At 47.4% G+C, this 25,248-nt stretch overlaps 1 protein-coding gene across 3 annotated transcripts; it reads left to right on the forward strand.

Moving 5' to 3' along the window:
• Positions 1–262: 262 nt before the first annotated feature.
• Positions 263–19,619, forward strand: FTCDNL1 (formiminotransferase cyclodeaminase N-terminal like). Of its 3 annotated transcripts, XR_014004852.1 has the most exons (7): positions 266–671; positions 2,146–2,268; positions 7,781–7,876; positions 9,025–9,177; positions 13,145–13,336; positions 17,502–18,158; positions 18,523–19,619. XR_014004852.1 is itself a non-coding variant. In XM_081183089.1 (6 exons), the coding sequence occupies exons 2-6, from the start codon at positions 2,154–2,156 to the stop codon at positions 17,939–17,941; spliced, it is 996 nt and encodes a 331-aa protein (XP_081039215.1). In that variant the 5' UTR covers positions 263–531; positions 2,146–2,153; the 3' UTR covers positions 17,942–19,619. The 3 variants fall into 3 exon arrangements, 2 of the variants coding, with proteins under 2 accessions (XP_081039215.1, XP_081039214.1); XM_081183089.1 differs by having other exon boundaries at positions 263–531; positions 17,502–19,619; XM_081183088.1 differs by having other exon boundaries at positions 17,502–19,619.
• The last annotated feature ends 5,629 nt before the right edge of the window (positions 19,620–25,248 follow it).

Genomic DNA, 25,248 nt, shown 5'->3' on the forward strand with positions numbered 1-25,248 from the left:
ATTTCCTTATGGATAGATTTGATCTTCTTGCAGTCCATGGGACTCTCAAGAGTCTTCTCCAGCACCAGAATTCAAAAGCATCAATTTTTCGCCCATCATCGTTCTTTATGGTCCAGCTCTCACTTCCATACATCACTACTGGGAAAACCATATCTTTAACTATACTGACCTTTGTCGGCAAGGTGATGCCTCTGCTTTTTATGCATGGGCATAGCCAGAGGAAGAGGAACAAAGCTGGCATCTCGGAGCTCTTTCCTGTAACCAGCCGTCTCTTGCAGAGGAATCTGCAGAGCGATTCAAATCTCAGCGCGAAATTAATCCACGGAGCAATTCATTTCCCGGGAGGAGCGAGGGGAGGTGGAGCGCACGCGACAAATCCCGCACCAACAGCAGCGTGAAAATAGTCACACACCAGTTTCCCGGAAGAGGCTCCCAGCAAAGCAGTAACCTTCCAAAACTCACGTGGCGTTTGCAGTCTGGGAGGGACATTGACAGAAAGGAAGAAAAAGTTCCTGTTCTTGGAAGTCTTAGGTTTGTTTTGCCTCCGCGCCTTGCAGATTTTGGTGCAGTTGCTGTCTGGTCGGATGCTGCAAACCAGAGATACTAGTATTGGTTAATAGCAAAATACCCTGAACCTGCTCTGCTAGCCGACCAGACTTGTTTCCAACATTGTAAGTAGACCACCAGTTAGTCTAGATACAGCTCTGTCTTAATTTTGGGGATTCGTGCGGCAGCCCTTCCCACCCCCAGCTTGTATGTATAATATATATGTATAATATATATAATTTTTTACCCGTTCATACACGCCGCGATCAAATAAGACAGAAGTCCTGAAACAAAAGTCTCATTGTTTTCTTCCTTATACTGAAATCATTTCAAACAAATATGCTTCAAAATGGAAAACAACGCAATCAGTGCAATCCTGTACGAGTCTGCTCAAAAAGTAAGGCACACTTTATTCAGTGGAGCCTACTCCCTTATATAGGGATTTAGTACAGGGCACTGAGATAAAAGGGTAATTGATATAAAAAAAAGAGAAAACAATTATTTGATTTCCATGAGAAAGAGTGAATCTGTGTTAAATGTGTGTGTGTGTGTGGGGGGGGGAATAAAAAGGTAAAGGGACCCCTGACCATTAGGTCCAGTCGTGACCGACTCTGGGGTTGCGGCGCTCATCTCGTTTTATTGGCCGAGGGTGCCGGCGTACAGCTTCCGGGTCATGTGGCCAGCATGAATAAGCCGCTTCTGGCAAACCAGAGCAGTGTACGGAAACGCCGTTTACCTTCCCGCTAGAGCGGTACCTATTTATCTACTTGCACTTTGACGTGCTTTCGAACTGCTAAGTTGGCAGGAGCTGGGACTGAGCAACGGGAGCTCACCCCATCGTGGGGATTCGAACTGCCGACCTTCTGATCGGCAAGTCCTAGGCTCTGTGGTTTAACCCACAGCGCCACCCACGTCCCGTGGGGGAAACACAGGCTGTCATTTTGATGTCAGTGGTGTCATGTGGTGCAGCAAAAAACATCCACAAGGAGCACCGACCCCATTTTTAAACAATCGTCTGGAAGCATCTAGATTGCACCTAAATTTGGCATTTAATCTATAACAATGTGGAGAATTTCATAACGTAACTGCACTTGGTCAAGATGGGCTTGCTAGGCAGAATTGCATGGTGCAGATCGTAATTAATGACAGTGTTACTTACACAGGTGCATGTCTCCATATGTACTCTCCAGAAGGGGCGTCCAATTTTAGCTTCCCAGTGCACAGAGAGACAGGGATTTAAAGCCACATAGCAGTGTTTTCCCAACCTTTGGTCTCTGGCTGTTTCTGGACTACATTTCCCATAATCCCTGACCACTGGGCTTGCTAGGTAGGGATGATGGGAATTGTAGTCCAAAAACAGCCAGAGACCTACGTGGCGGTGTCATATTTTATGATTTGCATCCACAAGATTCGTGTGAATGTCAGCATGAAACAAATGCTTTCGTGTAGGGATTTTGTCCTGGGCTAAGGTATATTGTGAAGTGACTCGAAGCGGTTTCCTCCTGTTGAGAGAAAAGGAATACTTCGACATCACAATTGGAGAATGCTACCGGTACCTCGCCTGTTCTGTTGGAATTAAGGAGTATTCTTTTATTACAGGGGCGAAAATGACTTCCGGCAGAACTGGCTTGCGTCTGGCTGCTTGTTTGCTAAACATTTCAGAAGGAAGAAGAAAGGACATTGTTGAGAAAGTAGCAAGAGCTGCGATTTGTGAGGATAATGGTAAGAATAATGTAGATCTACTCCAAATATGGGACACGGGTGGCGCCATAGGCGCCGACTCCATAGGGCCTGAGGGGGCCCGAGCCCCCTCAAAAATTCGTTTGGGGGGGCTCTGCCCCCCCAATAATCTCAGGCGCCCCTCCAGCAGAGCGCCCGCCGAGCACGAGCCGGGGGGAGGGGTGGGGGCGCGGTGCAAGCGGGCTCTACTCGGGGCAGCAAGCGCGTAGTGGCATCCCTGCTCCCCGGCACGCCTCCCTCGTCCTGCAAGGCGCCGCGATGCCGAAACCCTCCGGCTGCGCAACAGGCGCTCACTTCCAGGGAGGGACCCCTGCTGTCCCCGCCTCCCTGTTCCGCGGGGCGGGCGGCCCCCGCCGAGGCGCCTCTTGGCGCAGAGACAACGGCAAGCACCCCCTGTCCCGCGGTGTTTGCTTGGCCAAGGGGCCAGGGCAGCCGTGCAGGTTGCAGCAACCCTCCTTCCCCAAAAGGGCAGCCCGCTTGCTTTGTTTGCATCTCTCGCCGTGCCTGGGAATGCCGCCGCCTCACCCAAAATGTCAAATGCTTGGAAATTCAGCTCACCTTAAAAAAATTAAAAAGGATTGCCTGCTTCAAGAGCGTGGAGGGGAATAACTAACCCGCAAGCAACTGGGGTGGGAAGGGGGAAATGCAGCCTTGCATTATGGAAAGAAAATCTCTTGGCAGGGGACGCAGGAGCAGGCGGGACTTCTCCGAAGGGTCTACTATATAGAAAACCAAGGGATGGGGCAGAAGGAGCTGGGGCCTGGGGGGGGGCATGGGCGTAGCCAGGATTTTTGCTGGGGGGGGGCAGCCAAAGTGGTTGAGGCCCGCCTCCTCCCCACCTGCTCCCTCGCCAGCCAGCCAGCCAGCCGCGCGCCCTAGCCGGAGAGCCCCGGCCGTCCCCGTCGCGCAATCGGCTGGATCTCCCTTCAGCAGGCCGTGCTCACAACTTGGCACAGGGACCCCCCCCCCAGCAACGGATCTCTGGCCCAGCTGAAGAATCCGGCAACAAGCCCCCTCCTCCCCAATCGCTCTGCCGAAATACGCTCCAAAACCCCCCAGATAGGCCGCCGCCCGCCAAGTCTCGTGGCGCCCTGAGCGAGGGTCTCTCCCCAACACCGCCACCTCGAACTGCGTTCTCCCGGCTACCCGAGCGAACCAGCAGCAGGACCCCGGTATGGGCCCCCCCAATATTTTTTATAAGTTGGCGCCCCTGGGTGGCGCTGTGGGTTAAAACACAGAGCCTAGGACTTGCCGATCAGAAGGTTGGTGGTTCGAATCCCCGCAACGGGGTGAGCTCCCATTGCTCGGTCCCTGTTCCTGCCAACCTAGCAGTTCGAAAGCATGTCAAAGTGCAAGTAGACAAATAGGTACTCCTCCGGTGGGAAGGTAAACAGCATTTCCATGCGCTGCTCTGGTTCGCCAGAAGCGGCTTAGTCATGCTGGCCACACGACCTGGAAGCTGTACGCTGGCTCCCTCGGCCAATAAAGTGAGATGAGCACCGCAACCCCAGAGTCGGTCCGTACTGGACCTAATGGTCCCTTTACTTTTACCTTACTCCAAATATACCTAGTCCAGCCAAAATTAAAACATCTGCAACCCAGTTCTAGGCACGTTTGCTTAGAATTCCACTGAACTCCTCTTTGGAACTTAAACATGTGTGGAATAAGTTTGTCCAGTTGGTTGACACAAGGGTCAACCTTTCCTATAGTGGTGTGGAGGGATGCCAGTGGTGCTGTCGGTTAAACCATAGAGCCTAGGACTTGCTGATAAGAAGGTCGGCGGTTCGAATCCCCGCGACGGGGTGAGCTCCCGTTGCTCAGTCCCTGCTCCTGCCAACCTAGCAGTTGGAAAGCCCATCAAAGTGCAAGTAGATAAATAGGTACCGCTCCAGCGGGAAGGTAAACGGTGTTTCCGTGTGCTGCTCTGGTTTGCCAGAAGCGGCTTAGTCATGACGGCCACATGACCCGGAAGCTGTACGCCGGCTCCCTTGGACAATAAAGCGAGATGAGTGCTGCAACCCCAGAGTCGGTCACGACTGGACCTAATGGTCAGGGGTCTCTTTACCTTTTACCTATAGTGGTGTGGAGGAGCCCTCTGGAATGTACTTGGCTAGCCCACCCTTGGTATTGCCTGTGGAAGGAGCCCTATCCGTCTTCATGCGCGTAGGCCTCTGTCTGATGCATGACCAGTGTTTGTTTACCCTAAGGAGTCTCAAAGCGGCTAACAATCTCCTTTCTCATCCTCCCCTACAACAAACACTCTATGAGTGGTGTCTGGAATGAGGCTGAAAGACTTCAAAGAAGTGTGACTGGCCCAAGGTCACCCAGCAGCTGCATGTGGAGGAGCAGGGAAGCGAACCCGGTTCCCCAGATTACAAGTCTATCGTTCTTAACCACTACACCACACTGGCTTTATTTACAGAGAGAGGCTTGGAACACAGCCTCTTAGGATAACAGCATTGTCCCGAGTGACTCTCCACCCTTCTTTTCTCCCACTTCTTCATTCGTCATTGTCATCATCTCCTCTACAGGTGGTGCTGAGGGCCCTCTGAGCCCTTTGCTCTCCTACTTTCAAGGCCTGCCAGATTCTGGGAGAGGGGTGGTGTCTGGAATGCTTTCTAAAGACACTGTGTCCGTCAGCTGTTGCCCCTCTGGTGCTTTCTCTTCCTTCTTTTCCTCCTCTCCCATTATTTCCCAGCTTTCCCCCTCATCTGCCTCTGAGCTGTGACCTCCCTCAAACCCCTGTTGTAATTCTGAACTGTCTCCTTCTCTGGAAGGGTTAGGCTGAGGAGGCAGTCTCCACCATTCCTCCTCTGCCCAGACCCTGACAACACGACAGCCTGCCCTGGGATGCAAACCCTGATGGTGGAGGGAGCCTTATGTGAGCAGGATCCCCTTCAGACTGATGCTGACTGGATGTGACCTGTTCTTTCATGGGAGCCCCTCCATGCAGTCATACTTGAATGCCAAAAGTACTTAGGATAGATCCAAAACTGTGTATTGACAGAAAAGGGCAGACATCAATTAGCTGGAGTGAATAAGCACTGTGTTTTTTGCTCTATAAGACGCACAAGACCATAAGATGTACCTAGTTTTTGGAGGAGGAAAACAAGAAAAAAAAATATTCTGAATCCCAGAAGCCAGAACAGCAAGAGGGATCTGGCTTCTGGGATAGCCTCTTGCTGTTCTGGCTTATGGGATAGCCGCGTGCAGCCTCTCCTGGGCAGCGGGAAGGAGGCTCCCCCAAGAGTCGCACTCCCTTTAAAGGGAGCGCTGAGCATAGCCTCCCGCCTGCATTCACTGCATAAGACGCACAAACATTTCCCCTTACTTTTTAGGAGGGGAAGAGTGCGTCTTATAGAGCAAAAAATACAGTAGGTCATGCCAAAGCCTCTTTCTCCATTGTACCAGAAGCACAGCTCAGCTGCTTAGAGCACTGATAATGCCAAGGCTGCAGGTTTGATCCCTGTATGGGACAACTACACATTTCTGCATTGCAGGGGGGTAGGCTAGATGAACCTCAGGGTCCCTTTCAACTCTACAATTCTATGATTATCATCAATGCAAGTGTGTTTATTATGATTTTCCATTGAAGGGTTGTTTAACTGGGGGAGATCAAAATAATTTTTAAAACCTTCCTTATACCATGTCCGACTTATCTGCCCATTTCGTCCAGCATTATCTGTTCTGGCTATCAGTGCCTCCCTAGGGTCTCAGTCTTTCCCATTACCTGCTACTTCAGGGTTGTTGATTCGGTAAGAAAATTGCACTCTGCACATTCTCAGAGGCACTTGACTGTACGTATTCCAATATTAGCCGTGGTCCTGGAAACGGATGGTGTATCTAATCCCCCTGGCACAAATGAAGCTTTGATTAGAAAACATTAGTTGAGCTTTCAAGCTTGTGCTTTCCGTTCTCACCAACCCAACCAAACATTGACACAGATGCTCGTGAAGCTCTGAAGCTGTATGTTGGGGTGTGTGTGTGTGAAGTATGTATGGAAAGTCCTGCCTCAGGGCAGGAGCTGAGACTAAACGACACTCTTGAGTCCCTTCCAGCCCTCTGGTTTTTATGATAGCTATGGTTTGGTCAGTCACGCATTTCTGAAGTCCTACCAAATGGCAGCCTTTGTGAAGTTTTTGGATATAGTTTGCATGAGCTGTGTTTGCACAAAAGAAGCCCATTGATCTGTTAATCACTGACTAACACATTCTAAAACTTTGGGGTGGCGTTTCTGTTTGTGTACTTGTAAGAGTTTTTTATCCTGGCATCTCTTTCAGGCTAAGTCTGAAGTTCATTGTGTGAACAAACTTAGGGCAAACAGATGCAGAAGAGGACCAGCCCTCAACCGTTAATGAAGTTGCCAAGAATTGGGAATTTCAGCCAGTATGGTTTTCATAATGACAAGCCCTGGATTGTGTTGCCTATCTGTACTCTCTCAGACCGGGGTGGGGAACCTGTTGCCCCCCCACATGTTGTTGTTGTTGTTTAGTCGTTTAGTCGTGTCCGACTCTTCATGACCCCACGGACCAGAGCACGCCAGGCACTCCTGTCTTCCACTGCCTCCCGCAGTTTTTGTCAAACTCCTGCTGGTAGCTTCGAGAACGCTGTCCAACCATCTCGTCCTCTGTCTTCCCCTTCTCCTTGTGCCCTCCATCTTTCCCAACATCAGGCTCTTTTCCAGGGAGTTTTCTCTTCTCATGAGGTGGCCAAAGTACTGGAGTCTCAGCTTCAGGATCTGTCCTTCCAGTGAGCACTCAGGGCTGATTTCCTTAAGAATGGATAGCTAGACTACAATTTGTCGGAAATCAAGCCTTTATCAGGAGAAACTGGCAACTCTTCCAGGCACCCGGCTTGGTCTCCTGTTGACCTCCCTGTCTGCTTTCCCGGCAAGATCCAGGCAGAGGTCACGATAGGCGATCCTTCTCAGCGTGAGAAGAACACACCCCTCTTTCCTGGCCCCCCCCCCGGCAGGGGAAAGAGATAGACAGAAAACGTATTTTCATGCCTTTATTTCTGTCTTTGCAGCGTTACAAAAAACATGACTGCTCTCTTCAAGCTCCAGCAGTCGAGAGAGAAAAAACACTTCCTGTACAGCTCATATTACACTCTGAGCTAATTCCGGTGCCCTCTGTTTCCCACGGACAGTCCCAACATAATGTGATGTTTTCAAGCTAGCAGCTCGCAGCTGCATTGCTTCTATATCGTAACACAATTCCCATCATCTCTGGCCACTAGCCATACTGACTGTAGCTGATGGGAGCAATAGCTTTAAAGCCACAGATTGCATTGAGCAAAACTGTTCAATATTTTTCTAATCTATCATGCTTGCACCGATGTATGCTCCATTTAGCTTGCTAGAACTTATTTTGCAATTAATGGATTTAGGATCAGAATGTACCTCTTCAAAACATAGCATGTGCTTAAGCTAAATTGGAAGCCTTTATTTGTTGTCTGAACCACAAGAAATGTTCCATTTTTTCCCTCCCCGTAGGCCAGGAGCATCTCCCAGCAACTGTGCTTAATATATTTTCTGACTATGACTATAACAGGTCCGTCATAACTATTGCAGCTCCAGTTGACAAACTAGGTAAGTTTTAAAAATATGTATTAAAATGTCCCAGCTCTTATTACTATTATTATTATTGGCCTTTGAATGTTGTGTTTTTCAATGCAAAGTTTGCAGTTGTATACATGTTTGCCTTAGAGTAAAACAGTACATTTTAAAACACATTGCTTCTCTCAAAAAACATGCTCTGGTGTTTAGCTTCCTTGATAAATGAGGACTTTAAAAAAATCCTCAGCTGAAAAATTATATAAATAACAAGTACCAACACAAAGGCACATATTTCCAAAAAAAGGTGACGTTTTAATCCCCTTGGTGAATGGTTGCACGTGAATCACAAACACAGAAAATTATGGTGTGACTGATCGTTTGTGACAAGAAGCTCTTGTCTGGAAGCCCTCTTAACAGTTTTTGAAAATAAATAACATTCAGCTAGATTTGAGAGGGATGTGTTGTGTAGAATTTTCCTTCAACACTGGTTTACAAGAGCCAGTTCCCCAATTAACATCACACTCCTAACCATGTCTACTCAGAATTAAATTATATTGAATTCAATGGGAACTTATTCCCAGGTAATTTGTGTTTGGACTGCAGCAAAGCTTACTTTTGAATTCAGGCTGTGTGATGGAGGAGGCGCAGAATAAAATATTCTTTCTTATCTTTTCTGCTAAGGACGTTCTATAGGGATGTTTACAAAGTGAATCAAAAGCAGTCTTGTCAGACAAAGTTAGCAGGAGGATGTCAGGTGGCCATAATTAACACGGTTGTGTTCAGCACTTCACTAAAAAAATACACCCTTGTAGATTGTGATTCAATAGCAAACCCTCCAAGATACCAAGTGGGCTATTTTGTTAGTATATTTTTAAAGTGTGTTTGTTGCATATAATAAGAACCCTGCTTCAAGGTGGGTAGATTTGTAAGAGTGGTAAGTGCTTCACATTTCTCCCAAAATTAGTGCTTTGTGTAAATGAGAAAGAGGGGTTACCTTATCACTGTCACTAGAAAGAGTCGCAAGGGGCGGGAGGGAGTTTGCCTATGCTCTTTCTTTGTGTATGAATGTTTTAAATTAAAACACATTTGGGGCAAGAGTGGCTAAGATTTAGTTTTCCTTTTCAGATTTAGCTAATAATGGGTTTGATAAAGTTTCTTTCACCCTCTTTGTGTTTTGTTAGGCGGGTCTGTCGTTGCTGCCTGTGTGGAGGCGTTTGCTTCAATAGATATGGCGGAACATTCTGGAATCCACCCTTGCCTTGGCGCAGTAGACCTGGTGCCCATTTACCCGTTGTCGGGTGTCGATGTGGAAGAGTGCGGAACAGTGGCTCGAAGTAAGCAGAACCTGAACTTCCAGCACAGGCGGGGGTAGTCAATGTCGTGACCTCAATAATGTGGTTGGTTGGACTCCAACTCCCATCATCCCCAGCCAGCATGGCCTTTGGTCAGGGATGATGAGAGCTGTAGTCTAGCAACACCTGGAGGGCCCCAGCTTGGCTGCACAAGATCTGACTCAAGGATCCTTAATGTAGTCACCGATTCATGTTGAATTGTTCTTCTGTCAAAGCAGAGGCATCTCTCTAAATTAACTGGGGTAACTGTGCCCCTGAAGGACCAGGTGCGCAGCCTGGGAGACATTTTGGACTCACAGCTGTCCATGGAGGCGCAGGCTAATTCTGTGTCCAGGGCAGCTGTCTACCAGCTCCACCTGGTGCGCAGGCTGAGACCCTACCTGCTCACGGACTGTCTCGCCAGAGTGGTGCATGCTCTAGTTATCTCCCGCTTGGACTACTGCAATGCGCTCTACGTGGGGCTACCTTTGAAGGTGACCCAGAAACTGCAATTAATCCAGAATGCGGCAGCTAGACTGGTGACTGAGAGTGGCCGCCAGGATCACATAACACCGGTCCTGAGAGATCTGCACTGGCTCCCAGTACGTTTCCGAGCACAATTCAAAGTGTTGGTGCTGACCTTTAAAGCCCTAAACCAGGGGTCTGCAACCCACGGCTCCGGAGCTGCATGTGGCTCTTTTACACCTTTGCCGCGGCTCCGGGGCGGATACTAGTGAGGGGAGGAGGCACATTGTGCGCCCCGACACTCCCCACTGTGGCGGGCGCTGTACTGGCTGTGGCGTCGCATGGGGGCGGTGCGTGCATTAGTCACGCACCGTCCCAACATCACCTTCCCGCCCACCCGCTACATTGTAAGGGGCATGTACGCTGGTCACTGCATTGAAAGGGGGCATGTACGCTGGTCACTGTTTTGAAGGGGAGTGAAGAACACACACACACAAAAAGGTAACTTGTTAATTTAACGTTTCTATGAGGAGGAGTAATTCTGAGGGGTAAAACAAAGAAATAATAAAAAGTGACAAAAAAGTTATTTTTATCATGACGAGTTTTGTGGCTCCCAGTTTTTTTCCCCTTCGGAAACGGGTCCAAGTGGCTCTTTTTGTCTTAAAGGTTGCAGACCCCTGCCCTAAACGGCATCGGTCCTGTATACCTGAAGGAGCGTCTCCACCCCCATCGTTCAGCCCCCACTGAGGTCCAGCTCCGAGGGCCTTCTGGCGGTTCCCTCATTGCAAGAAGTGAGATTACAGGGAACCAGACAGAGGGCCGTCTTGGTAGTGGCTCCCGCCCTGTGGAACGCCCTCCCTTCAGATGTCAAGGAAATAAGCAGCTATCTTCTCTTTAAAAGACATCTGAAGACAGCCCTGTTTAGGGAAGTTTTTAAATATTTAATGCTGTATTGTTTTTAACACTTGATTGGAAGCCACCCAGAGTGGCTGGGGAAACTCAGCCAGATGGGCGGGGTATAAATAATATACTATTATTAATTATTATTATTATTATTATTATTATTATTATTATTATTATTATTATTGTTATTATTGTTATTATTGTTATTATTATTATTATTTGGGGTAGGGTGAGGTGGCACTCTGCAAATGTTCTTGGGATTCAAACTCCCGCCACCTCCAGCCAGCATGACCCATCGTCAGTGGTGATGGGAACTGGAGTCTAACTACAAGTGGAGGGGACGGCGTTGGCTAACCCCATTCTGAACCGTTTAGTGCAGCTGTTTAATGTATACTCCAAAGCCTGGTTGTACAATTTACAACTGGAATGACAGCACAGCATTTTAGATAACCAATTGCCACCTTGCTCACATGTTCACACTTTCTCAGATCTGTTGCCTGCTTGTGTGTTTGTTTAACACATTAATATCCCACCCTTCACAAGAAACACCAGGGAGGTTCACAGCAGTGCAGATATATGTATATATATATGTTAAAAACAATGTGTTAAAATACAGCCATCCATCACAGTATAAGCAGCCAATTCTACTAAAAGCTCTGCATTAATAACTAGCATATGCCTGGGTGCATTAGAAATGTTCTTAGCATACATCAAATCATGTAACAAAGGCAGCACTTGCCTTATTTTTGAAGGGAGATGAGGGTGCCCACATACTGGGTAAAAAGGTAAAGGGACCCCTGACCATTAGGTCCAGTCGCGACTGACTCTGGGGTTGCGGCGCTCATCTTGCTTTATTGGCCGAGGGAGCCGGCGTTTGTCTGCAGACAGCTTCCGGGTCATGTGGCCAGCATGACTAAGCCGCTTCTGGCGAACCAGAGCAGCGCACGGAAACGACGTTTACCTTCCCGCCGGAGCAGTACCTATTTATCTACTTGCACTTTGACATGCTTTCGAACTGCTAGGTTGGCAGGAGCAGGGACCGAGCAACAGGAGCTCACCCCATCACGGGGATTCGAACCGCCGACCTTTTGATTGGCATGTCCTAGGCTCTGTGGTTTAACCCACAGCGCCACCCACATCCCTCACATACTGGGTGCCATAATGGAAAAGGCTTTTCCTCTGGTTGTCTGTTTTCTATACCGCCCTTCATCCAAGGATCACAGGGAGGTTTACGAAAGAACAACACAAAATTACATACCATGATAACAGACAAAAACAGTAACCCCATACACACAGTTTAAAAGGCCGTTGATCGTTTCATTAGCTAAAGTCCTGGAAGAAGAGGAATGTTTTTGCCTGGCGCCTAAGGATACATAACAAAGACACCGGGCGAGCCTCTTCTTTTGCAAGATAGATCTCAGCAGGCCCCCAGTTAGGCAGCCATCTTCTTTCAGGTACCCAGGTCTCAGGTTGTTTAGGGTTTCTTAGGTTGACACGAGAACCTTGAACTTGGCTTGGGGGCAAATTTGTAGCCACTGCAGTTCTTTCCAAAGTGGCATTATATGTATAGTGTAGGCAGCCCCAGTCTACAGCTTAGCTGCTCTCTTAGTCTTTCTTGTTGTGTTTCTTCTCACTCGGGGTACCCATATGCCTGACACTGCATTCCCTGGTTGTGGCCTTTGCCTCCTTGGTGGGTCATAAGGAAAGGGTTAAGTGAGTATGATGTGATGTGATTGGCCAGTGGGAACTGAGGGGAGGAGTTAGAGTGAGAGGTAGAGTTGTGTGGAAGTCAGTTGAGAGTTGGGAGTTGGAGAAGGAAGAGGGAGGATAAGTCTGTGGGTTGGTCGAGTTGTGTTAGGTGGAGTCAGATAGATAGTTGGGATAATCAGTTTGAAGTTGTTAGGAATGTATAGGACAGTAAAAGAACTAAGATTAAGAAACTGACAAGAAAAATTAACCAAAACCATAAACTTGTTCATGCTTATAAAAATAAACTTGATTATTTGTTAATGTTAACAACTGTCTGGGCTCCGTGTGTGCCCGAGAGAAACGGGTTGGTGGCAGCGAAGAAAGCAATCACAGTGGTGGCACAGGGATCAATAGACCGTCAAACGTCCGGGGACCCTGTGTGATCGCCACACTGGTGCTCAAGAAAAATGCCAGTAATGATTCCCTCCAAAACCCACAATGCGCAACAGACTCTTTTCTTTTCCTGCTCAGTTTTTGTTGGCACTGGCAAGGGCTTCTACTACATTGAACGCGCCTCCTCAAACCTGCCCACGTTTCGTTGGAGGCCAGGATTGGACAATCATCACTGCCTCTTCCATTCTGAACAGAGGAGAGGTGCTTCCCTGCCCCTGTCCGCTAGTGTGGGACATGCCCAGACCTGTTCGTCCTGTCTCTTTTTTAAAATAGATGTAGCATCCGTTTTGTGCTACACCACATCCCCTTGACCGCCATTTTGTGTTCCGTCATGTTCCCATGACGGCCATTTTGTGATTGCACCCACACCACTCCTTCAAAATTCCAGAGTACTCACCCCCAAAGGCTGCCACCCCTATTCTAGCTGTTGTACTTCCCTTCTGTTCCTCTCTTCCCTCAGATATAGCAGAGACCCTGGTCTGCCGTGTTCCTGGATGCAGCATATTTCTTTTTGGGCAAGCTCATCTCCCAGAGAAGCAAAGTCTGGTTCAAAGAAGAAAACAGCTGGGATGGTTTAACCGCAGAGCTTTCAATGCAGCCACTGTTATCCCTGATGTAGGGCTGTTGCCTACCTTAAGACACGGTTTAACAGGTATGAAATGATGGCAATGTTCATTGTTGCTGTTTTTGTCATGGGTACAAGGCAATCAATGTCTCTAGGACTTCACAGAGGAATATAGCCCACTCCCCAGTGGAGCTTACATATAAATATTGAGAATGGGAGAGAATGCAGATAAGAGGCAGGTGAGTGTACCAAAAATTGAGAGAGGGAAGATAGGAAGACTAATAAGGGATTAAAGTTGCATAGGCTTGCTACCCAGTCTTTGCTTTCTTGGGGCATCACAGAGTTCATTAGAACTTATTCCCAAGCCTATTGCACTTACGTGTCGAGATCCCACAGCCACCTCCTCGTTGGAAATAACTCAGACACGGATATTAGGTTTATGTTATTGGGCAAATTTTGGCCACAACGTTATTGAAATTACAGAATGTGAGTGGTATTGGCTTAGGTATTGATTGGACCTGACTATATCTGACTCCTTCCCATTGTGCAGGAAGTCCCAGTAAGGGTAAGCCACTGGTAGGGGGAGCCCTGTCAATGCGAATCAACTCAAGCTCCCCCTGGTGTTCCCATCGGGGTCGTGTCAAGGCCTTAGCTCGCCAGCCGGGATTCAGACTAGATCAACACCCCCGGATTCCTTTAACGGAATACCCTTAAGCATGGAGGGGCAGGTGATGGCCACACCTCCCCTCCCCCACACAAGGTCAAAAAATGCCTAACCGCAACCCTAACAAAGTTGTGACGATTGCTACGAGGTAGGCGAAAACCAAGTGGCCAGTGCCAATCTGCCAAATGGAAAAATTCCTACCAGGCCCCTCGGACAACCAAGGCGACCAACCGAAGTCCATAGCAAGGCCATTGCCTAACCTGCAAAATAGGGAGGGAGGGCAGGTGATTGAGGAAGCGAGCCAAAGAGGAAGTCCTCTGGCTCGCTCCTCTGTTTAAACGGCCCTGGCCACGCCCCCCGGCCAGCGGATTGGCTGGCCGGGCGCTGACATGGCCGGGAACCCCCAGGCAATGGGGGACAGAGTCCCCCGCCCCCGGTGGGGAGTGGGTGGCCATGTGGTCCACCGCAACTCCTCCCCACTGGGAAGTGGAGCGGATTTGTAGGACGGAAGTCTTAGGCTTTTGAGATGGGGATGGGGAATAAAGTGTCATTCAAAAGGACTGGGGAGAGGACGACTTGTGGGGGTATTGAGGAAGAGAGAGCACCAAGAAGCAACAGGAAATGCATAGAGTTATTTAAGAGCAGAAGACCTCGAGGCACCTGGCAGCTTTTTGCTCTTAATTTGAGGTAGGCTGTGATAATAAATAATAAAATTTCATTTATATCCCGCCCTCCCCATCCAAAGCCGGGCTCAGAGCAGCTAACAACAGTAAAATAAGACAGCATTCTAAAATCAATTCATTATAAAATCAGTTCAGATCAAATTAATGGCAACCATTAATGGTCGCAAATCAATTAATCTATTCTCGTGTAAGCAATATTTTGTGTTGAATCCCTTCAGGTAACTCCAGAACCTTCTTTAAGTCTACAAAGGTTTTGACTTTCCCACGCAGGCTATCTTTTGAAAAATAAACCAATAAATGATTGTCTCTTAAAACGGGTGGAGGAACTGTGATCCCTAGAGATGTTGTTGGACTCCAACTCCATCATCCGTAACCATGGGCTGTCTTCACTGGGAACTGATGGGAACAGGAATCCAACAGCATTTGGAGGGTCACGGTTTCCCCATCCCTGTCTTATAAGATTCATTTTGAGTGTTGTTTATCTTAAGTCCCTGTGTAAAGATGTGAGACCTGGAAGGTCATTACCAAACGGGACAACAACTACAAAAATCCCAGAATTCCTGGAGTGGCTAAAGAATTCCCTTTTGGGCTCCGCCGCGTTGCCAGTAGGCAAATTGCCCATTTAAATAATTTCACAACATTAATTGTCAATAATAATAGGGGGTCAAATCACCTGACTTCTGAGTTTCGATGTGAGTTTACAATTGGTCATCATGTGGTCAATAGCAGACAATTATAGCCGTTCTTGAGCATGTACTATCAAGCATTTGTGTACCATTGATATCTTTTCTTTTCACGCCCTACAATATCAATGGGGCTTGTATCTTACCCTGGATTGTGCCCAGTAAATGATTTCAAATGTTTTGAAAGGAGGACGGATGAGGCATTGCTACAATTCATTGAAGAGAATTGGTTAAATATTTAATATAGAATGGGGGGGGGGTAGATATCAAGAGAATAACAGTAATTATTCTCCTATTGACCCACTTAGAATTAACCTACTTAAAAAAACGCTCTGCATAAAACAAAGCTCCTTATGTACTTTGATTGAATAATCCATTTTTTTAAAAAAATTCCTCTTTCTTCAGACGTCATTCTGCCGCAAGAATCCTTAAACCAGTTATTATTGCCAGCGCTGTCACACACATACTGCATTTGGGTTTGTGAGAAAGGAACACACACCAGATGTTAATTAGTGCATTTGTTTTTATTTTCCCTCTACCTCAACAATTTGGCCTTGAGGGTTTGTGTTCTTTTTTTTTTTTTTTTTTTTGCTGTAAAGATCTTTGTTTCTATCCAGGCTCTGGCTCATAATCTACAAAGACAATGAGTCAGAACTCCAAGGAGGAAAGGAAAAGAAAAGGCCTCGGAGAAATATTAAACTTTCACACTCTTTTCTTCATCATGAACAATTTGCAATGATGATTTATCCCAGGTGGAGTTTCTCCCCTTCCTTCTTTCACGTTGCTTACGAAGAGGCAGATATAAAACTGCTTTTCCCTGGGGAATAGGTCTTGAGTGCAGTACCTTTGATTTATTTACTAGATTCACCACTGGCTGACTTCTATTTGCACCGAGGTAGCTCAGTGTGAGAAACAGACTTTGCTCTGCAACTTCCCTTCTCCTGGAATGCCCTTCCAGAGCATTTATGTAAAAGCTTGGGAACTGCAGGCCTGGGGGGCGGCATATGCCCTCCTCCAGACGTTTATTTGCAGTCCTGGTAAGTCTCTCTAGGCCATAAAACTCACCAGACCTGCTTTGGACTCTCCTTGGGTCTTCTGGATCCAACTACAGTCATACTTTGGTTGCCGAATGCCTTGGAACTTGTACGCTCAAAAGCCAGAAGTGGGCGTTTCAGTTTCCGAACGATTTTTGGAAGCCGAACATCCGGCGCAGCTTCTGCGGTTTCCGATTGGCTGCAGGACGCTCCTGCAGCCAATCATAGAATATAATCATAGAATCATAGAGTTGGAAGAGACCACAAGGGCCATCGAGTCCAACCCCCTGAAGCCATGTCTTGGTTTTTGAGCGGTTCCGGGAGTCAAATGGACTCCCGGAACGCATTCTGCTTGAGAACCAAGGTACAACTGTACTACTCAATCTCTTGATAAAGAATACTGAATATTGCCTGGTGTATAAGTGAAGGATTAGCCAAAGTCCTTTTCCAAGGCTTAGAAACTACTCGACCGAGTATCTGAAGAGTAGATGCAGAAGCCAAACTAACCTAACAACCTGTGCTGGTCCCAAGGGTTAACCGTGCGGCAAGGTCTGAGTCCAGTCCAAGGTTGATGCTGCAGTATGGAGGTTGTCCGTCAAAGCTGAAGCGGGGTCCAAGGCAGGGAGTCGGGTGAGGTCAGGACCTCTGGCAGAAGAGCAGGGCAGGGTGCAAACAGGAACAGGCTACCAACAATGTTGCTCCCGCAACCTGGGACTGGGGCTGGCTGGCTTTTAACTGCCCCGAGGCATAGGGCGGCCCCGATCCTCTGGTGACTTGCCTCTCCTGGCCTGGAGGCGAGCACTCCTCCTGCCTCTCTGCCCTGAGCCTCTCTGCCCTGAGCCTCTGCAGCTTCTCTGCCCTGAGCCTCTGCAGCTCAGGAGAGGCTGGAGGGTGACCGGGCCCAGAGGCAACCTCACCTTCCCCTGACGGGGCTGAGAGTGGAGCACCTGCAGGCAATGGGTCCTCCATCACCTCCAGAGCAGACTCAGCTGGTGCCTGCACCTGAGGATCCAGCACAGGTGAGGACCCTTCAGGCTCATGCCCCAGCCCTGGCTCCGCTGGTTCTGGAGGCAGGGACTCCTGTGCAGGCTGGGATTCCTCAGGTTCAGCCTCCGAGTCCGAATCCCAGACCATCACACAACCATTAATTTTGACTTGCACTGCTGGCTTATTTTCTGATCGTTTCAGGGGTTGGGGCCAGCCCTTATGTGATGAATTGCAACGTGACAGTCGACACGCAAGACTTGACTACTGCCAAGGCAATCGCAGGCTCCGTCCGGGGCAGTAGTGCCGGAGGCCTGAAGGGCGTGCAGTCGATGGCTTTCCCACACAACGGGCAAATCGAAATAGCGTGCAACGTGGAAAGCTTTGACGAGCATGACACCAGCTGGGCTGCGGGCGACAGGTCAGGATATGTTTCCTACAGCCTTCTCGGGAGAACGTATCACTACGTGTCGCCTTGGCTGATAGAGGCGTCCATTAAGAAGTCAGCCAGAGACCGCGGAGTAAACACTGTTGGGACCGCGCTGGTTGGGTTTACGCCAGAGGAATGCGCACGATGCGCTGCCTACGCATTGACAAGCGGTGTCCATGAGTTCTGGAGGATGCGGGGCAGCGTTTTCATGTGATAGCCTTGCTGTTTGCTGGCTTTAAATCGGGGTAGAGAACCTCAGAACTGGGAGTAACACCCTCTCCCCAGACAGACTCTTGCCCCACTTAGTGAACCTCAAATATTTTTGCCTGGCTGGAGCGCATCATTGAACTCTGACCCGGACTCCGGCTTGCCTGTAGGGAGGAAGGAAAGGGTTGTGTCAGATTGTGTGGGAATTAGCCTACTGTACAAAGGTAAAAAGGGACGCGGGTGGTGCTTTGGGTTAAACCACAGAGCCTAGGACTTGCTGATCAGAAGGTTGGCGGTTCGAATCCCCGTGATGGGGTGAGCTCCTGTTGCTCGGTCCCTGCTCCTGCCAACCTAGCAGTTCGAAAGCACGTCAAAATGCAAGTAGATAAATAGGTACCACTCCAGCGGGAAGGTAAACGGCATTTCCGTGCGCTGCTCTGGTTCACCAGAAGCAGTTTAGTCATGCTGGCCACATGACCTGGAAGCTGTACGCCGGCTCCCTCAGCCAATAAAGTGAGATGAGCGCCGCAACCCCAGAGTCGGCCACGACTGGACCTAATGGTCAGGGGTCCCTTTACCTTTACAAAGGTAAAAAATTACACTAATTGCTGTACCCAGTTTTACCTCTGGCCACAACTGGTATGAAACCGTCAGAAATCTGCCGTCAGGCTGAAAAACTGTTCCTGATCACTGTTTAAAATTCTTCTCCTTGCTAATTCCAAGGCAACCTTTGGGGGCCAGGAGACTAATGTATCCTGGCAAGGTAGAAAGAAATTGAAATACTTTATTGTCACTTGTACAACTTGTATACTGTGAGATTACACAAGCACTCCCCACTCAGGTCTCTTAGTCTTAATTCCCCTCGTTTACTGACACACAAACACACACACACCAAACCTGAAAGTCAGTTGCCCTGTTGTTATCTTTTCATTCAGCAGCCTAACAGCCCATGGATAGAAGCTGTTCTTTACCCTGTTGGTGTGACTAATCATGCTTCTATATCTTCTGCCCGAGGGCGGGAGATCAAGAAAGTGCCGGCCAGGGTGCGAATCATCCCTGAGAATTTTCCTCACTCTCCTGAGTTCTTCTGTGATGTCATCCAGCGGATTCATGGTACAGCCCATAATATCTTGTGCTGTATTCACCACCCTCTGTAGGCACTTCCTATCAGTGTACCACACCGTGATGCAGTATGAAAGGACACTTTATATGTGCATTTATGTAGAGTGTATCCAACTAACACTTTGCTCAGAATGAGGACATCCTGGATTAGGCCAGAAGTTCATCCTTTTCTCACAGTGTCCAGCCAGATGCCTATGGGAAGTCTGTAAGCAGGACTTGAATGCATCAGTCCTCATTTGTGATTTCCAGAGACTGGTGTTCCAAGGCGTACGACCTCCGAGAGTGTTACCTACTGAGCTTGGATCTTAGAACAATAGGCAGGTAGGATCCTAGAAGGCAACAACCTGATTGGTCTGCAGGAGCAGCCCAATCAGGCTCCAGGAGGAAGTGAATCAGCAACCTGATTGGCCTGTAGGAACAGTCCAATCAGGCTTCAGGAGGGGAGTTGAATCAGCCAATCACATGGGACCCATTGTGTAAATAATGTATATATAGCCAGAGGTTTTTGGGGAAAGTATTCATTCACTGTTTGCCATGAGCTGAAATAAAGAGCATGAAATCAACACACCGAGTATATTTCAGAGACACTAGGAAAAGCAGAAAAACACTTAAGTATGTGCTTTGGAAAGTTGCCCCAAAACCTAGCTAGTGGTTCCAGCACAATCACAAGTTCTTGATTCTTCAGGAGCAATGGGTGGCAAAGGGATGGACTCCAGAGAGTCTTGGCTGGAAGCTCAGGGGGCCAGATGGGGAGGCTTCACAGACTGGAACTGGCCATAGGGCAGCAGTTCCCTCACCCCTGTCCTAGAGCCTCGCTCCTCCCTTTCTTCTTATGCCTCATCCGTGCCAAAGAGGCTGCCCAGGAGCAGCAAATATGGTAGCCAGCTTGATGCCCTCCGCATTTCGTTGTACCACAGCTCCCATCATCCCTGACCACATTGGCTGGAGCTGATGCAATCTGGACTCCCGACGACAACTGAAGCACCAAAGTATCTCCCTGGAGGTTAATCTTGGTTTATCACGTCCCCCTTGGGAGGCTGTTGCGTTGACAGCGATAAAAACCAAGAGCAAGCAAGAATCCCTGCTGTGATTATTGGGGGAAATGGCTCTCGCATCCATGATGCCCTCTTTAGGGTGCTTCCGTTTAGAGCTTGTTGTTGTTTAGTCGTTTAGTCGTGTCCGACTCTTCGTGACCCCATGGACCAGAGCACGCCAGGCACTCCTGTCTTCCACTGTCTCCTGCAGTTTGGTCAAACTCGAAGCTTCGAGAACACTGTCCAACCATCTCGTCCTCTGTTGTCCCCTTCTCCTTGTGCCCTCCATCTTTCCCAACATCAGGGTCTTTTCCAGTGAGTCTTCTCTTCTCATGAGGCGGCCAAAGTATTGGAGCCTCAGCTTCAGGATCTGTCCTTCCAGTGAGCACTCAGGGCTGATTTCCTTCAGAATGGATAGGCTTGATCTTCTTGCAGTCCATGTAACTCTCAAGAGTCTCCTCCAGCACCATAATTCAAAAGCATCAATTCTTTGGCGATCAGCCTTCTTTATGGTCCAGCTCTCACTTCCATACATCACTACTGGGAAAACCATAGCTTTAACTATACGGACCTTTGTCGGCAAGGTGATGTCTCTGCTTTTTAAGATGCTGTCTAGGTTTGTCATTGCTTTTCTCCCAAGAAGCAGGTGTCTTTTAATTTCGTGACTGCTGTCACCATCTGCAGTGATCATGGAGCCCAAGAAAGTAAAATCTCTCACTGCCTCCATTTCTTCTCCTTCTGTTTGCCAGGAGGTGATGGAACCAGTGGCCATGATCTTCATTTTTTCCGTTTTTTTTAGAGCTACCTATCATCCAATAAAAGAAGATTTTCCTTTGCATTTCAGAAGCTATTTAAGGCAGTGGCCGTAATGTGAACCGGCAAATCCCACAAATTACCTATTTGATGTGTGCAAAATGGACTATTACTGCAAGATGTGGCGGTGACTCGGAGGCGTTTGATGTATTCCGGGAGGATAACAAGGCTAAACATGGAAGCAATTGCCTGTTCTCTGCACTTTCGGTTTTGCATCATCTCCACCAGAGGGCAGCAATTGCAAATCCTCCCTTTAAAATGACAGTTTTTGCTATTTCGCTTTCCTCTTGTTTTGCCATCCAGCGGCTAAGGGGAGGACTGCTCAGCAAGGAAAGTTTTATAGTGCACGTGCTCAAGGATGAGCTATTGAAATGCAAATGTTATTGTGCAGTTTCCAGTCTTGGTGTCGGGTAGTGGCTGCCGTTCATTAAAAAGGAAAAAGCGAGTTTCTGTGTATGTGTTATGGACTACATTTGGGCTGCTCGAATGTTAAGATGCCTCGTTGTGTGGTGGCACGAATGAACACCCAGGAAAAATCCTGGTTCAAATCTCACTTCTCATAGAATCTTTGAGTTAGAAGGGACCCCAAGGGTCATCTAGTCCAACCCCCTGGAATGCAGGAATTGATTTATTTTTTGCCTAAATGGGGCTTGGACCCATGACCCTGGCATTAGGAGTCTCATCACTCTACCAGCTGAGCTATCCCAGGCACTTCTGACCTTTGAACTCACTTGCTGGCTTTTCCTAACACAACCTGCTGACATTCAGCCCCCAGTCCTTATGCAACAATTCATTTATTTATTAAATTCTCACCGGGAGAATCCGCGACCAGAAAGAAGAGGAACACCAAGAAGACTGGAAGAAATTTAAAGACTATTTGAATAAATATTGTAATATTAAAGATATGTAACCACTTGAAAGAAACAATTAGGCCTAGGATTAAAATGGAATTAGATTTATAAATGAGAAAATGTACAATAAGGAAAGCTATGTAATATGATTAGGACTGTGATATGGTCTTTTGAAACACTGATATTGGAAACTGCTACATATAATTACTAAGAAATTCAGATGGAAGAGATTCGAGGAAGTCAAATACTATGTTTATGAAGATGGACGGTACTTAATTTTAATTAATTAAGCGGTAATATGTTGTATGTATCTTTTTTCTCTTTTTCTCCTATTTTTTGTTTGTCTTTATTATTGTTAATCTTTTCTTTTTTATTATGTTTATCTACTGAAAATAATAAATATTATTGGGGGGGGGATTATTTAAATATTCCTGTTTCTGCATTGTAATGTTTTCATTCTGAAAATGTTTCAGTGAAGGAAAGTCTCTACTTCTATTAATGTTGCATATAGGTAAGAGGTAAAGGTACTCCATCTCCTCAGAGTCTTGCAGAAGAACAATGTCAATCAACATCTGATGATCTCCTTCTACCGGTCCACAATAGAAAGTGTCCTTTCGTACTGCATCACGGTGTGGTACGCTGGTTTGACATCATCTGATAGGAAGTGCCTACAGAGGGTGGTGAATACAGCACAAGATATTATGGGCTGTCCTGTGAATCCACTGGGTGAAATAGCGGAAGAACTTTGCCTCAGGAGAGTGAGGAAAATTATCAGTTATGATTCACACCCTGGCCGGCACTTCCTTGATCTCCTGCCCTCAGGCAGAAGATATAGAAGCATGATTAGTCACACCAACAGGGTAAAGAACAGCTTCTATCCATGGGCTGTTAGGCTGCTGAATGAAAAGATAACAACAGGGCAACTGACTTTCAGGGTTGGTGGGTGTGCGACAGTAAATGAGGGGAATTAAGACTAAGAGAGCTGAGTGGGGGGGGGGTGCTCGTGTAATCTGTGTACAAGTTGTACAAGTGACAATAAAAGTATTTCAGTTATTTCAATTAAAAGACCCCTGGACGGTAAAGTCCAGCCAAAGGCGACAGAAACTTTGCTGTTGGCTCATAAAAGCTCTAGGGTTAAGGACTTTGCTGAAGTTAGTCTTAAGTCCCTTTAAGTTCAATGGATCTACTCTATCTGGGTCTGGATCCACCCTTTTATATTTATTTCACTTCAATCAAAACAAAGTGTAACACGAATGCCCATCATGAGATAGTTTGGACAATCAAATAAATTAATCAAATTATTTACGATCATGATTATATGTTTTTACTTTTACTTTTTAAAAGTTTTTAAAGTTAAAAAGAAAAGGTAAAGGACCCCTGGACAGTTAAGTCCAGTCAAAGATGACTATGGGTGCAGCACTCATCTCGCTTTCAGGCCGAGGGAGCCGGCGTTTGTCCACAGACAGCTTTCTGGTTCATGTGGCCAGCATGACTCAATCGCTTCTGGCGCAATGGAACACTGTGATGGAAACCAGAGCGCACGAAAACGCCGTTTACCTTCCCACCGTAGTGGTACCTACTTATCTACTTGCACTAGTGTGCTTTCAAACTGCTAGGCTGGCAGGAGTTGGGACAGAGCAATGGGAGCTCACCCTGTCACGTGGATTCAAACTGCCGGCCTTCCGATTGGCAAGCCCAAGAGGCTCAATGGTTTAGACCACAGCGCCACCCGCTTCCCTTAGCAATGTTGCTTCTCTCCCACTAGAGTCCCTCGACCCTCAGGAGAGGCTTTTCTGCAGGGAGCAAAGGCATGTGGAAGTTGCTGGGAATCTCACATTTGCATGGACATCTCTATGCTTGGGATGTATTTCGTACAACTGGTTATTTCTCAGAAAAGCAAAACCATGTCCACTCAGAGATAGGATGGGCGCTTACATGTTGTCCCCCCAAAGAGGAATGCATCACCCCCCTAAAATGGGGATGAATATGACATAATATTGTAGGTGCCAATTTATATGAATAAAGGTGCATCTTTAGCAATAACAGAGCCTAGGGCTTGCTGATCAGAAGGTCGGCGGTTTGAATCCCCGTGACGGGGTGAGCTCCCGTTGCTCAGTCCCTGCTCCTGCCAACCTAGCAGTTTGAAAGCACGTCAAAGTGCAAGTAGATAAATAGGTACCGCTCTGGCGGGAAGGTAAATGGCGTTTCCGTGCGCTGCTCTGGTTCACCAGAAGCGGCTTAGTCATGCTGGTCACATGACCCGGAAGCTGTACGCCGGCTCCCTTGGCCAGTAAAGCGAGATGAGCGCCGCAACCGCAGAGTCAGTCACGACTGGACCTAATGGTCAAGGGTCCCTTTACCTTTACCTTTACTAACATGGAAGTACAAATACAACCCATCTCACCATAGTGGGAATGACAGAGTCTCCTGTGTGCCTGGCTCAGGCTGCTGTCTAGGTGCTGCTAACTTTTGATGGGCAACTCCCTGCTCTCCCTTCTTAATGGCTCTGTAGTTTTAGACTGAACTTGCACTGAGAAAGGGAGGGCTTCAAGGGAATGAGGCTGTTTTCTGCCACCTTGTTCACTCTGCAGCTGATGAACTGGTTCAGCTACACAAATTGTTCAACTGGAAATGGGCGAGAGCTTATTTCACCCAAATATTGTTTGGTTGTTGTTGTTTTTGTAAAACTGGAGACAGTAAAAGAGAGGCTGTTGTTGAATTCGATCTGCAATATTGTTTTATTTATTGATCAAAACGTATATATATATATATATATTGCTTCACTGCAGAAAAACCTCCGAGTTAAATTATCAGTTGAAAACAATGGAAAACATTTAAAATTGAGTAAAATCAACAGCAAAAGAGATTATAAACACGTCAACATCTTCATATATATGTCTGGAAAGGCAGGCCTAAACAAAAATGTTTTAAGCAGGTGCCAAGAAGTGTACTACTTTGAACGTAGGCACGGGGTTCCCAAAGTGTAGGAGCTGCCACACTAAAATAACTTTTGACAAGTTCTAAACTTGTTTTGTTCTGTGGTGTCGATACCAGCTTTACTGAAGAGGTATGGGCGGGCGAGCGTTCTGCTAAATCCAGCAATTAAATAAAGGGGACTTTCAGATGCAACTTCGAAAAGCACATTTATGAACATCATTACCAATGTTTTATCTCGCCATATAGACTGCTGCTTCTTTGGCTGTTGCTGTAGTTCTGGTGGTTAACTTTTTTGTGGACGTTTCAAAGCAGGGTGTTATGTACTGAGTTGAATAGGATCCAAAATGCAGCAGTCTGATTGGTCCTAGAACAATAGGATTCAGAATGCAGCAGCCTGATTGGTCCTAGAACAATAGGATTCAGAATGCAGCAGCCTGATTGGTCCTAGAACAATAGCTCCAGAATGCAGCAGTCTGATTGGTCCACAGGAGCCACCCAACCCAACTCCAGATGGAAGTGAATCCACGACCTGATTGGCCTACAGGAGAATCCCGGAA

Source organism: Podarcis bocagei (assembly GCF_964188305.1).
Source record: "Podarcis bocagei genome assembly, chromosome: 1".
In the NCBI taxonomy this organism is placed as follows: domain Eukaryota; kingdom Metazoa; phylum Chordata; class Lepidosauria; order Squamata; family Lacertidae; genus Podarcis; species Podarcis bocagei.

What these genes read in the sequence shown, in the direction of transcription:
- FTCDNL1 (XM_081183089.1), top strand. Translation starts at nt 2,154, where the DNA reads ATGACTTCCGGCAGAACTGGCTTGCGTCTGGCTGCTTGTTTGCTAAAC. An exon ending in GTGCGGAACAGTGGCTCGAA is followed by an intron (nt 9,178 to 13,144) that starts GTAAGCAGAACC and finishes CTCTTCCCTCAG; the next exon opens with ATATAGCAGAGACCCTGGTC. An exon ending in CTTAAGACACGGTTTAACAG is followed by an intron (nt 13,337 to 17,501) that starts GTATGAAATGAT and finishes TGATCGTTTCAG; the next exon opens with GGGTTGGGGCCAGCCCTTAT.